Source organism: Emiliania huxleyi (assembly GCF_000372725.1).
Source record: "Emiliania huxleyi CCMP1516 unplaced genomic scaffold EMIHUscaffold_69, whole genome shotgun sequence".
NCBI classification, from domain to species: domain Eukaryota; phylum Haptophyta; order Isochrysidales; family Noelaerhabdaceae; genus Emiliania; species Emiliania huxleyi.
In genome coordinates this window covers 422,433-436,002 of record NW_005196830.1, presented here as the reverse complement: position 1 = coordinate 436,002, position 13,570 = coordinate 422,433, and the positions used below count along the sequence as shown (strand labels likewise).

Genomic DNA, 13,570 nt, shown 5'->3' with positions numbered 1-13,570 from the left:
GGGAGGCAGGGAGGCAGGGAGAGGCAGGGAGGCAGGGAGGCAGGGAGAGGCAGGGAGGCAGGGAGAGGCAGGGAGGCAGGGCGGGAGGGTGGAGGGAGAGGTAGGGAGGGAGGGAGGGTGGAGGGAGAGCGCCGTGTCCCAGCTGACGACGAGCAGTTCCGAGTCGTCGATGTTGAGCTTGTGGCGGTAAAAGGAGCGGATCTCGAGGAGGGCGCGCAGGTCCCAGAAGAAGTGGAGCAGCATCCACAGCCAGTACACCGAGAAGACGAGCAGGAACAGCACGAGGAAGGGCGAGGGCGAGCGGAAGGAGTCATCCCGCAGCAGCTTGACGCCGGCGCACGTGCTCTCGTCGACGCACTCGTTGACGAGCCCGTCCCAGTTGACGGCCTCCGCCAGGTAGGCGGACAGGGCGATGGTGAAGGCGAGCATCCCCAGGCTGATCAGCCGGCCTGCTAGGATGCACCGGAGGCCGCGCTCGTCAAAGTAATTGTACACCCGCTTGAAGAAGGAGTCGAGGTCGGAGATCGCTTCCCACTGCTCGCGGTGAGAGCCCTGGAGGAGCGCGGGGTTCATCTCCATCTCCAAAAGAAGGCGCTCATTGTGCTCGGTCATCGAGAGTTTGCAACGGCGCGGCTGGATGGCTCTTGGCCGGCCGGCTCCAAAGAGAAATTCGCGTGATCATTGAGCACTTGAGCACTGGATAGGGTCGATTCCGCATGGTACGGGACCCCTCGATCGTCTCGCCCACCCTCACTGGTGTGTTCATTGGGGGGGGTCATAACAAACACGGTACAGGATCGAGGTGCACGCTGCCAGAGCAGTGTCGTCCCCCCTCTCCCCGACGGCGATGGCGGTGTGACCGATCGAGCTACAAGAGGAGCTTGTCCTGCCGTCCATTAAATAGCTCCGAGTACAGGGCGCGTCCTGCAGTTAAGGGAAACCGGGGTACGCGGGGCCAACCCTCGGATTTATTTTACGGCCCTTTCCCTGCGAACGCGCACCCCCCCCTAGGGGTCAGGGCTCTCTAGCCCGTAGCCCGATGCCGATCATCCGGCCCGCTGGGTGCGCTTCTTAGCTCCCCGGCCCTGGATGAGGTTAATGACTGCACTCCAAGTGCTCCAAGTGCACCCTGCTGATGCGGCGAGCGCTGGGCCACAGCGTATTACGCGAGTGTCATGGGCAGTAGCCGTCAAGGACAACAGCTTGTACATGTCATGGGCAACAGCCTATTAGGGGCAACAGCCTGTCATGGGCAACAGCTTATATGTCATGGGCAACAGCCTGTTAGGGGCAACAGCCTGTCATGGGCAACAGCTTATATGTCATGGGCAAGAGCCTGTCGAGGACTGGGGCTCCACTCGAGGTCATGTCCACACATAGATTCCAAAGCATTGTTAATTGCAAAGGGGGGAAAGGTCCCTCGACCCCCGCTGCAACACTCGCGCGACAGCACACCACTGCTCCGCACGAGACGCCGTTGCAGGACCAACCCCTTGGAGCACTTGGAGTGCAGTCAGTAACCTCACATCCCAAACGCGACAGCGCACAAACGCGACAGCGCACACATAGGGAGGGAGGGTGGGGAAACAAGACAAGCCGTGGGTGCGGGCGTCTCTACCTTGTCGGAGGATCCGACCGACGGACGCACGTCAAACCATTCGTTCACATTCACGGCTGTACACTATATTAATTCGGCCGTCCGCGAGCCCCTAGCTCGCCGACGGCGAGAGAGATGCCACGGGCGGGTACCACACCTGCGCCATCCGCTCGGACAACTCGCTCGCAGAGTGCTGGGGTGACAACACCTACGGCCAGAGCACGGTCTTATCCCCGCCGCCGCCGCCCTCTCCTCCGCCGCCCCCGTCGCCCCCTCCCCCTCCCCCCTTTCCGCCACTGCTGCCATCGCCGCCGGGTACTGAAGAGAAGGAGGACGTGCTGACCTGGTTGGTTGTGATTCTCGCCGCCGCGTTGCTTGTGCTCATTGTTCTCGGACTGGCCTTCCTCCTCGTCTATTTCAAGGTGGTCTGCAAGAAGACACCCGAGGCTCCGGTCAAGCCGCATTCGGCAGCCACCACGATGCGGGTTGCCTAGGGCTAGGCATCGCGCCCCACTCTTGGGAGTCCCAAGAATATAAACAAAAGAACTCTCTCGGAGTCCCAAGAATGTCCAGAAGATGTCCAAAAGATCCAGAAGAGGTCCAGAAGAGATGTCCAGAAGATGTCCCGAAGATGTCCAGAAGACGAGATGTCTCCGAGAGAGATTTTTAGCAACCATTGTGTTTTTGTTTGTTGCCTCCGTCAGGTGTGCTGTTGAGTTCTCAATTATTAGTAAGGGTGCCCGTGTTGGTGGCTTGGTGCCTGTCGCACAGAGAGAGAGAGTTTAGTAAAAAGAATTTAACGGCCAGCCACAGTGTCTGAAATTTCCTGCTGACGTCCCTCTGTTGGCACCCTGGCACCCGCTTGGATGCTCCCTCTAGCTGCCGCTGCCGTGCTTGCGTTCGCTCCCCTTCCGATCGGCAGTGAGGTGCGGCCGACCACCGTACGCATCGGCCGCGCATCCGTCGTTCTACAGGGCCATTCGGATGATCCCGCAGCAGAGCTGGCGCAAGCGCGGCTGATGATAGAGGCGCAGCGCATCATGATTGATCGCCTTGGCGGCGGAGGCACGCCGCCGGCCTTTGATGAGCTCATTAATGAGCTCACAGCGGAGCTCGAGGCGGCCGTGCGTACAATCGAGGCGAAAGGCGCCGAGATCGATGAATTGGAGGGAGACCTCCACGACACCGAGGCGGCACTCGACGCGGCGTTGATCCTCCTCGAGGATCTGCGAAAGGAGCGAGCGCCGGCACCTGCGTCCACTGTGCAGTTCACCGGCCGCGTCGTGCCGACCCGAGCCGGCCAGGGCGCGGCTAGCAGCATCAGCAGCCGGCCGCACGCGCTGAGTTAGCTGGACGGCGGACTCACTACTGTGGACTTGACACGAGGCGTAGGAGGCCGCCCGGAGGAGTGCGCAGTGAGCACATGTACATGTACATGTAAGTAGGGTGTCGATTGAACACAGTATCATTGACGTGCGGGCATGGGTGCGGGCTCTTCGGTCGCTCCAGCATGCGCTCCAGCCTCCACGCTCCAGCTGTGCCTGTGGGCCTCACAGAGCTAGTATACAAAGGTGAGGTCCCGGCTTTAGGTAAGGTAAACGTCTCCACGCACACAAAGTAGTGGGATAAGGGGGAGCGGTTTTCGCATCTCTCGCCAAAGCCATAGAGATCTCTGTGGTCGAGGTGACTGGCTGGTGACTGGCTGCCCTAGCCGACTGCGGCTGTGTGGCGTCTACACCGTGGAGGAGATCTTCCGGACAGGAGAGAACGGCGCAGCCACCACAGATAGTGCCAGACGAGCTCTCACGCGACACACGGCAGCAGGGGGGACGCAGCTCCAGAGCTGGACGGAAGTGATGACGCCTAAGACTACAGCAGCGCCCCAATACACTATGTAAGTAACGCGCGTCTTCCTTGTTTCCAGCGCAGCTGCCACTCAGCACGTGCGTCTTTTTAGTTGAATATGGGAATACCCTCATGTTTATTCTTTTTCATCGAGGAAATTTTTTAAGCTTAGCCTTCAATGTAATGAAAACAAACGCAAGGCGGACACACACACATCGCTCTCGGGCCCACAGACATCCCGCACACCCGCCGCCCCCGCGCGCGCCCCACGCCCCGGCCGGGAGAAAGGGGAGTGACAGTTTGGGACGGCAACAGAACAAAAAAGAAAGAAAGAAAACAGACAACCCAAGGGAGGGATGGGAGGACGGCACGCCGCCACCACACAGGGATTTTAAGGAGAGGTGTGTGGTGAGCTAGCCGTCGCCCACCCTAGGGAGTCTGCCTCTTCCTATCTCTCTTCGCAGTCTCTCGCCGCTTCTCGCTGCAACAGAACGAGTATGTTGAGTCCTGGCTAAACAACTTTTTTTATGAGCTAGGGCCTTGGACGCGGCCAACTCTGTCCACGAGGGGACAACCAACTCTTTGGTTCGACGCGCGGCACGCGCGACGCGCGTGCTCGACACACCAACACGCAGGACACGATGCTCGGGAGCAAGCGCCGACGTATCGACGTCTTCGCCAACGGCTCCACCTCGAGCAGGTGCATCAGGTTGCCTGATCCGTGTGACAATGCCGAACTCGTACGTCTCGCAGCGAACAAGCTCGGGCGCGCCGTCCCAGGGGCGCCTGAGATCGTGCGCTTCTTTCTCCGCGGGAAGAAGCGCGGCCGCGAGATCGACGTCGAGGACATCGAGGACGAGGACGAGGTCTACGTCGCCTTTGCAGGCGAGGAGTGGGTCGCCCCGCAGCCGCCCGCCGGGGCGCCCGCCGCCGGAGCCTCCGAGCAAAATGCGGCGGCCCCGCTCGGCGCGGTGGAGGGAATTGCCGCGCCACCCCCGGCGCTCTGGGCGGCTCCGCCCCCTGGCGCGTTGCCGCTCCCGAGCGTCTGCGCATCGGGTGCGGCGCCGTCGAGCGTACCCTCCTTTGCCCCGGCCTTCGGGACGGCGGCGGCGGCGGGTGGCTCCGAGGCGGCGGCCACTCCGGTACCACCTCCGGCGCTGGTCGCGCCACCGGCGGCGGCACCCAGTGGTGTGGCCCCTCCGCAGCCTGCCGCCGCTCCGCCGCCTACGGCTGCTCCTCCGCCGCCTCTTGCCGCTCCACCGCCTACGGCTGCTCCTCCGCCGCCTCTTGCCGCTCCGCAGCCTCTTGCCGCTCCGCAGCCTCTTGCCGCTCCGCAGCTTGACGCTCCTCCTCCTCCGCCGGCCGTCTCCGCCTCGCAGCCTGCCGCTGCCTCGCAGGCGTTCAGCGAGGACGGAGTGGAGGAGATGGAGCGGGTGGCGGCTGCCGCTGAGGCGGCGCACCTGGCAAAGCAGGCGGCGCTCGCCGAGAGGGCGCGGCAGGTGGCTGAGGCGAAGGGCAGGCTCCAGACTCTGCGCGGGCAGCTCGACCCGACCATCCTCGCCGCGGTGGACGAGGCCGTGGCTGCCGTCCGCGCGAAGCCGCACCCCGACGCGCCCAGCTTTTTTGTCACCGAGGAGCTGCTGCGGCGCTGGGTCGAGCTCCAGGGGACGCACGGCGTGGCGGCCGTACGCAACATGCTGGAGCAGGTTTGCAACATGGTCAAGAGGTATCAGATACAGTACGGCACGCCCTACACCTTCTTCTTCGGGCAGGTGAAGTGGTCTGAGGATCGTCGCCTATCGCCACCGCCGCAGCAGCCTTCGCGACAGCAGCGTTCGCCTCCGCCGCAGCCACAGCAGCAGCCGCCGCAGCCGCCGCAGCCGCCGCCGCCGCAGCCGCCGCAGCCGCCGCAGCCCATGGAGGTCGTCACGGCGGAAGCGCGGGTCGTCGATCAGCCCGCCGGCCAGGCCGAGTCGGAAAGCGTGCGCAAGCAGCTGCGCGACGAGCTGCGCGCCGCGTCTGCGCAGAAGCGGCTGGCGCCGTGCGAGCGCTCCGAGCCGTGGAGGCTCAACACCGCGCAGTACGATGCCGCCTCCGCGCCGGAGAACGTCCTCGTCCTCGTCTCGGCGGGCCCCGGCACCGGCAAGACCGAGACGACCGTCGCTCGCGTCGCTTTCTTCCTCGCGCGCGGCGTGCCGGCGGACAAGATCCGGCCAATCACCTTCACCGTCGTCGCCGCGGCCGAGCTCAAGGCTCGGATCAAACTCAAGATGCCGACGATCGTCGGCCAGCCGTGCGTGTCGACGATCCACGCCCTCTCCCTCGCCCTGCTCGGAAGGTCCGAGATCATGTCGCCGCCGCAGGCGGAGGATCTCGCGCTCCGAGCGCTGTTTGAGCAGCAGTGGCCTGAGGAGCGGTTGCGCCGCCTCCAGGCCGCGTTCCGGGCGCAGGTGCCGCACGTCAAAGCACGGCCCGGGGGGCCCGAATCGCACGACAGCACAGTGACAGTCAGACACGCCACACACGGGGTCTCAGGGAGGGCGACCCCCCCCCCCCCCCTCCCTCTCCGCAGGTGCTGCACCCTCCGCCGCTGGACGGCAAGGACTTCGGCGCCTTGCGCCACCTGTGCAAGGATATGTGCGCAAAGGCCGGGCTCAACACCGCGGGCCCCCAGGGCGACCGAGTGCCCGACGAGGCGAAGTGCGCCTACGAGCAGGAGTGGGACTGCATGGAGCCGCTGCGCGCCGCGGCGCGCAAGGTGTCCCACTCCGACTTGTCGGCCGCAGTGAGCGAGTTTCTCGGCTGCAGCGGGCCGTTCGACGCCTACTGCCGCTCGGGCAAGGGCGTCGAGGAGGCGCCGCCCGCAGTGCGGCGCTTTGTCGCGATGGCGCGCGAGAAGGGCTGGCTGCACATCAACGAGGTGCCGCTGCAGGCGCTGGAAAAGGTGCGGAGGGAGGGCGTGCCGCCGGCCTTTCAAGGGGCGCACTACCTCCTCGACGAGGGCCAGGACACGGACGCCGTCCAGCTCGAGCTCGTGCTGCGCCTCGCCTCGCACGCTGGCGAGTGCCGCCTCACCTACACCTCTAGCTGTGAACAGCGTCTCTTCACACCTCTAGCTGTGAACAGGCGAGTGCCGCCTCACCGTCGTGGGCGACGTGGACCAGGCGATCTACGGCTTCCGCGGTGCCAACGCGAGGCTGATGGAGGCGCTCAAGGCGAAGCAGTTTGACGAGCTCGCCGCGCTGCTGCCGCGTGACGACGCGCTGCCTCCCTCAGTCCGCCGCGCGGGCGGCCTCGTGTGCGTCCCCCTCACGGAGCACCACCGCAGCACCACGCGCCTCGTGTGCGCGTACAGCCTGGTGCGCGCCAAGGACCCGCCCCTGCGGAGCGTGCACGCCGGCGGTCTGCCCGCCTACCGCGTGCGGTGCGAGAGCGACGCGCTCGAGGTGCGGCTGGTGCTCGATCAGCTGCGCATGTGGCGCGACCGCGGCAAGGCGTGGGGCGAGATGAGCGTGCTCGCGCTGAGCAGCAGCCACCTGACGGACTTCATGGACGAGCTGAAGAACGCCGGCATCCCTTACGCCGAGCGCAAGGACAAGGACCCGCCGCCGCCTCCCCACCCCCCGTACGGACGCGTGACGCTCGGCACGATCCACTCCGTCAAGGGGTGGGAGTGCGACGTCGTGTGCGTGGTGCGCCTCAACTACGACTCGACCAAGACGGACGAGGCGCAGCCCGCCTTTGGCTGGAGCATCTTCTGCCGCTCGGGCGGCGGCGACCCGGCGCTGGCGGACAAGGTGCAGGCGCAGCAGCTCGAGAAGGTGCGGCTGCTCTACACGGCGATGTCGCGCGCCAGGCGCTTCCTCTCCCTCTCGTGCGCGCTGCCCACCGGCCGGAACGGCGGCGAGCCCACCCGCCGCTGGCTGCCCGTCCTCGCAACCCTCGACGAGACTGGCGGTTGCGTCAAGTCCTTCGCGGTGCGAGGCGAGGCGGACATCAGCAGGGCGGTGGCCGAGGTGAGCGCGGACGCGGACGCGGTCGCCGCCGAGGCGAGAGATGGCGCGCACCCGCCGCCGGCAGGCAGGTCGCCGCCGCCGATGACGCTGGAGCAGGTCGAGTCCCACAACGGCGCGTTCGCATTCGGCCCGGCGGGCGCGGCGGGAGCAGCGGGAGCGGCGGGCGCGGCGGGAGCAGCGGGAGCGGCGGGCGCGGCGAAAGCAGCGGGCGCGGCCGGCGAGGCGGCGTCAGCGGACGAGGCGGGTGCGGCGGGCGCTTTGGCCGACGACAATGGCCAGTTCAGAGCCGGCCCCCCCACCGCCTCTGAGTCAAGCGCGATGGAGGGTGGCGACCACAGCGAGGAGGAGGAGGAGGGTGAGGAGGAGGAGACCGAGGGCGAGAGGGGGGTCGGGGACGAGGTTGGAGAGCGCCTGCAGGGCATGGACATCGGTGAATCCGACGACGACGCTGACGCCACACAGGAGCCCGGCGGCGGCGGCGGCGGCGGCGGCGGCGGCGGCGGCGGCGGCGGCGGCGGCGGCGGCGGCGGCGGCGGAAGCGGAGGCGGAGGCGGCGGAGGCGGCGGAGGCGGCGGAGGCGGAGGCGGCGGAGGCGGCGGAGGCGGCGGAGGCGGCGGAGGCGGCGGCGTGGACCCCAACGCCACGCAGGAGCCCGAGGATGCGACGCCGCCGGCCGAGGCAAGATCGAGCGCATCTCAGGACTCCAACGCCTCGCAGGCATCGCAGGAGTTCGAACTGCCGCAGATGTCGACCCCACCGAGGGCAGCGCCGGCGTCGCCAGCGCCGCCGCCGCTCTCGCCGCGGTCGCAGGCAGCCGCCCGCCGGCCACCATCGGAGGCAGGCAATGGGGGCGGCGGCCCTGCCGCCGCCGGTGGGCACGCCGCCAGCGGTAGCGTCACGCCCCCCGCGGGCGGTGGCGATGGCAGGCGCATCCTGCCCCCTGGCTGGAACTCCACGTCGCTGCTGCGCGACGCGACCTCGAGCCCGGGAGCGCGGTCGGCTAATGGCGCGGCAAGCAGCCACCCGCCGGCTGGGGCGTATCGCGGACGCGGACGTGGGCGCGGCGGACGCGGCCGAGGCGCAGGCTCCGCCGGCGGGGCGGACGCCGCCAAGCCAAAGGGGGTCTACCATTGCCGCGTGTGCGGCTTGCCAAAGAGGGGCCACACGTGCCAGGGGCAGCGCCCCGGGCAGCGCTAGTTAGGCGCTGGGCCGCGCGAAGGGGCAAGGGCCCCGAAAGGCGCGTGCCCGGGCGCCGCGGCGGCTGCGCAGCGGGGAGAGTAGGAGCAGAAGTCGTCGTCAGAATTGCTGTTTTCGTCGTCCATTACTTATTTATGTTATGCGAGAGTGGAGACAAGGCATCAGTAAACTAATGCACACACCGGCCGTATCTCGCACGACGCGATTTACTTGGTCGTCGGAAAAGCAACTCCGCCGGCGCCCGAGCGACAGGCGAGCGACACCAGCCGGAAATGGAGTCGGATCGAGCCGGTGGAAAGAGAAATACATGTTTTTGCTAAAACGGGAGACTGGCGCGGCGGGCGGGCGGCACGCGACATCAAATCCGGACGACGGGGTCGTGGGTGGCCGGAAGAAGCGCTGCTCCTCGAAGCGATAGGCAGCCGGCCTCAAAGCCTGCAAGGAACGACATGTGTCTATGCGGGTCCCCGACTGCTGAGATGTGGACGCGGATTCGCGCCGGCTACCTTTGTCTAGTTCACTCACACGCCTGCGCGATGCGGTCTCTCCATGGCACATCCCACGAGTGGACAAAAACTGTCACGATCTGGCCCGGCTTTGGGTGAAGGATGTTGCGCTGGAGGCAGAGGGACGAGAGGTTGAAGATGAGGTCGCTCTCCGTCGCCGTTGGTCGCGTCTTCCCGTGAGAGATGCCAATCTTCCCGCTAAGCGCGAGGGCGACCCGAATGTCGGCGGGCCGGGTCGGTCGTCGTGCGCTTTGCCAACCCAAGTTTAGCCAGCGTGCCGCAAGAATTCAGGCTGCTATTCACGGTGCTCTGCACGTTCGTAGCTGTTGACACCTCCCGGACGCCGGGCCGCTCGAAAATTGGCTCCCGGGATTTTTTCGGGGAGGGTACCCATTCGTTGCTGGTAGCGAGTCGACGCTGCTTGACCTGCCAGCGTCGACTCGCCCTGTTCGCAGATCTCTCTGCTGGCGCCATGTGCCTGTCGCCGGCGCTGCAGAGCGGCGAGGACATCGTCAGCCACCAGCTCGAGCTGCAGTCGATCTTGCACGGTGTGCACCAGCGCTACGCCGGCCGCCAAGGGCGGTACAACAAGCACGACACGGCGCGGCTCCGCTACATCAAAAACACCGCCTTCCCGGGCCTGCGCTTCGGCAAGATGGTGCCGGAGCGAGACATGGCGATGCTCAGCCCTCTCCCACCGTCGCGGATCGCCCGTCACCTCGCCTCTCCGCAGGGTCATCTCTCGCGCCGTCTGCATCTCTCTGCCGGTCGCCAGCACCCGCCACCGACTGGCTGCACCGCCACTCGCGACGCGCCACCCTCGCTCACCAGCCTGCATACGCGCTACTCCCGCCGTGCCTTTGCTGCCACATGGATCGCATGTCACTGCAAACGCGCCCGCAGCCGCGCCGTAAAGGTCTGCCTTGCTGGCTGACGATCTCACTCTCCCGCTCCTATTGCATCTGCCTCCCGCCTCCCAGCTCACATTTGACACTGCAGTAGGTGCTCCTGTCGACGCTGCCGCCGCTGCCACCGCTACTGTCACCGCTCGTTTGATAATCGACGCCACGCTTAGCGGCAGCGAGATCCGAGGTTGAGTCAACTTGCCTGGTGCGCTCTTGCGCGTGCCTTCAAGATCCACAAGTCAATTTGTACCAGAAATCCAAAGGTGGTGCAAAATGGATATCTCAAGATTGGCCTTTATTTCGCGCACCTGCTCTCCGCCGCCGCCGCTTACCTGCTGGCACGCCACCGCCCCGCGTCGCTAACTCAAGCCTCCCTGCTGCATCTTGCCACCCCTGCCACATGACTCGACCGCCGTCGCTGCTACCGCCCTCCCCGCCGCCCTCGAAGGCGCCACCAGCATTACGGCCGCCTTCATATCTCATTGATGCTGCCACCAACGCCACTTCCTCGATTCTGTGCCGCTGCAGCGGCGAGGCGCCGTCGCCACGATCGCCGCCAGCGCTGCTGATAGCCTCGGAGCGTCGCCGTGGCCGCGTTCTGGTCTGCCCACGCTTCCCTAAAACGTCTAGGACGAGCTCAGAGGCTAAGGGCGCATCATGTGGGACCATCTAGCTCTACTGGGTCCGCGACGGTGGTCGGCGCACCCCCGTCTCGAACGTGTGTGCTCTCTGTCTGTCTGTCTGTTGTTTCGGCTAAGTCGTTTTGTACCGGATTTCAATGTTAGTGGCAAAACCGCGGAGCCGAAAATGGCGTTTAATTTCGCGCACCTGCTGTCCGCCGCCTGCGGCGGCGCTCCGCGCCGCTTGGGGCGCCTGCGGCGCCCCTGGGCGCGCTGCGCGCGCCTGTTTTGGGGGGGCTACCAGCACCGAAAAAGTGCCATTTTTTCAGCCACTCGCCTCCTCGTCGTTGGCGTCTCCGATGCGCCTCGCGCTGCTGCTTGCCTCGATCTCGGGCTCGGCCACAGCCAGCGACGCTACCAGCTGGCGTTCCTCCTTCGACAAGCGGTACGACGCGGTCGTCCTCGGCTCCGGGCCAAAGGAGTCGCTGCTCGCATCGCTGCTCGCGTCCAACGGCAAGAGCGTGCTGCAGCTGGAGCCGCGGCGCGCGCCGGGTGGGGTGGCGGCGAGCCTCGACCTCGGCCAGCTGTACGAGCGGATGGGCGCCCCCGGCGAGAAGCCCGAGCCCAAGCTGAAGCTCGGAACACCGGAGGAGTACTCGGCAGACGTCGCTCCAAAGGTGCTGATGGCGGGCGGCAAGGAGCTTGAGATGCTGGTGTCGTCCGGCCTGTGGCAGCAGATGGACTTTCGGCGCGTGCACCGCTCCTTCCTCTACCGCACCAAGCCCGACGGATCGAGCGACGTGCACCGCGTGCTCGTGACGGCGGAGGCCGTGCTCAAGAGCGCTCGCTGCTGAGATCAGCCGAGATCACCCGAGATCACCCGAGATTAGGCGGAGGACGTGCTCAAGACGCGCTCGCTGCCGCCGCTCGAGAAGCCCAAAGTCGTCCTCCTCCTCGCTTGGCTCGACAAGTGGGACGAGTCGGTCCCGGGCACGTGCGCCGTCAGCCGAGATTTGCCGAGATATAGCCGAGAGATGCGCCCGCGATCACGACACGCCCGCGGCATCCCCACAGTCAATAGATGCGGTATACACCTCCAAATCACGCCACATCACATCACGTCACGTCACGGCAACACCACTGCAGGTACGTCGCCGGCCGGCTGTCCAAGAAGCGGCTGCCGCTCGGCAAGATGTCGGCAGCCTCCTTCTTCCGCTACTGGGACGTCGCGCCCGAGACCGCGCAGCTGCTCTCGGCTGGGCTGGGCGAGGCGGCCGGCCCTAGAAGCGGAAGACCCAGTGTCCTGGTCTCCCAGCCAGCGCTCGAGAGGACACGTCTCCCTCGCTCTGTACTCGCTCTGTACTCGCTCTGTACTCGCTCTGTACTCGCTCTGTACTCGCTCTGTACTCGCTCTGTACTCGCTCTGTACTCGCTCTGTACTCGCTCTGTACTCGCTCTGTACTCGCTCTGTACTCGCTCTGTACTCGCTCTGTACTCGCTCTGTACTCGCTCTGTACTCGCTCTGTACTCGCTCTGTACTCGCTCTGTGCTCAAGCTCTGCGCTCAATGCGCCGCACCTCCAGCCGTGCTCCCGTCCCGGCGCTGGCGACTTCCAGCGCGCAGGCGGCAAGCGCACGTTCACTCATGAGAGGCGATCGATCAGTCCTCATTCCTCGCAGGCGCCCGGCGCGCCAACGCGCCCGCTCCGGAAGCGGACAGCCCTCGACCTTGTGCGAGCCATGAAGCGGTACCGCGGCTCGTTCAAGACCTTCCAGTACATGACGTCGCCGTGCGTGCCTTTAGCGTCATGGGAGAAACGGGAGAGGGGGGGGGGGTGTGCTCTCTCTCTCTCTCCCTCCCTCTCCCTCTCTCCCCCTCTCCCCCCCCCCGTGCGTGCGCCCGGGTCGAGGACGGCGGTGTCCTTGTCGGACCCGCCCCCCCCCACACAGGCCTTCTCTCCACCGCCCCCAATAGGTACGTCTACCCAGTCAAGGGCAGCGGCTCCGCCTTCGCTCGCGGCGCGGCCAAGGTGCTCGCGCAGCTACCACCACTACTACTACTACTTCTACAGCTACTATGATGACCACTTACTACTCTTACGACGACCACCATTACTACTACTATTACTACTACTATTACTGCTACCACCGCTAGGTGCTCGCGCAGCACGGCGGCGCGTCCCTCGTCGGGCGGCCAGTCGACGGGCTGATGTACCGCCCCGATGGCACCGCGTGCGGAGTGACTTCGGAGGGGGTGTCGGTGGAGGTGTGGCCGCGTGATACCGCACCACCCACCGAGCTGAGCCCACACTGGATTCGACACTCTGGAGGTATGGGACTAGGCCGGCTGCGTGATCGCTGCGCCGGAGCACGCGCCCGAGGCGGTCGAGACGTCCTACTCGGCGAGATCTAGCCGAGATCTAGCCGAGATCTAGCCGAGATCTAGCCGAGATGTAGCCGAGATCTAGCCGAGGTCTAGCCGAGATCTAGCCGAGGTCTAGCCGAGATCTAGCCGAGATCTAGCCGAGATCTAGCCGAGGTCTAGCCGAGGTCTAGCCGAGATCTAGCCGAGGTCTAGCCGAGGTCTAGCCGAGGTGTAGCCGAGGTGTAGCCGAGGTGTAGCCGAGGTGTAGCCGAGGTATTCGAGGCATCACTCAGGTCGTGCGGATGTACGCCTTGCTCTCGCACGCGCCGAACAAGTGCAAGGACGCACGCTCTTGCCGGCTGCTGATACCGGCTGCGCAGGCGGGCCGCAAGCACGACATCCACCTCGTGTGCTCTGGTGGCGCACACCGTGTCGCTCCGGCTGACCGCTGGTCCGAGAGCAGCCGAGAGCAGCCGAGAGCAGCCGAGAGCAGCCGAGAGCAGCCGAGAGCAGCCGAGAG

General features: G+C 65.9%; 4 protein-coding genes across 4 annotated transcripts in view; 2 read left to right on the top strand and 2 right to left on the bottom strand.

The window, feature by feature from the left end:
* EMIHUDRAFT_438048 (hypothetical protein) overlaps positions 1-630 on the bottom strand; it is a 5,550-nt gene extending 4,920 nt beyond the window's left edge. Inside the window, exon 1 of the mRNA XM_005762193.1 lies at positions 133-630. Coding sequence (XP_005762250.1) covers positions 133-612 — 480 coding nt within the window. The 5' untranslated portion in view covers positions 613-630. The remainder of the gene's footprint in view (positions 1-132) is intronic.
* A 1,833-nt stretch (positions 631-2,463) lies between these two features.
* On the top strand, positions 2,464-7,742 carry EMIHUDRAFT_465376 (hypothetical protein; the record flags this gene model as incomplete). The annotated part of the gene is made up of 5 exons (XM_005762192.1): positions 2,464-2,864; positions 4,143-4,584; positions 4,840-5,892; positions 6,015-6,517; positions 6,585-7,742. Coding segments are annotated over 5 exons (3,555 nt in total), but the record flags the coding sequence as incomplete, so codon positions are not given.
* A 146-nt stretch (positions 7,743-7,888) lies between these two features.
* Positions 7,889-8,809, bottom strand: EMIHUDRAFT_438046 (hypothetical protein; the record flags this gene model as incomplete). Its single annotated transcript, XM_005762191.1, has 1 exon — positions 7,889-8,809. A coding segment is annotated over exon 1 (699 nt), but the record flags the coding sequence as incomplete, so codon positions are not given.
* Positions 8,810-9,566: 757 nt separating this feature from the next.
* EMIHUDRAFT_438044 (hypothetical protein) lies at positions 9,567-10,834 on the top strand (the record flags this gene model as incomplete). Its single annotated transcript, XM_005762190.1, has 2 exons — positions 9,567-9,928; positions 10,161-10,834. Coding segments are annotated over 2 exons (438 nt in total), but the record flags the coding sequence as incomplete, so codon positions are not given.
* Between the last annotated feature and the right edge of the window lie 2,736 nt (positions 10,835-13,570).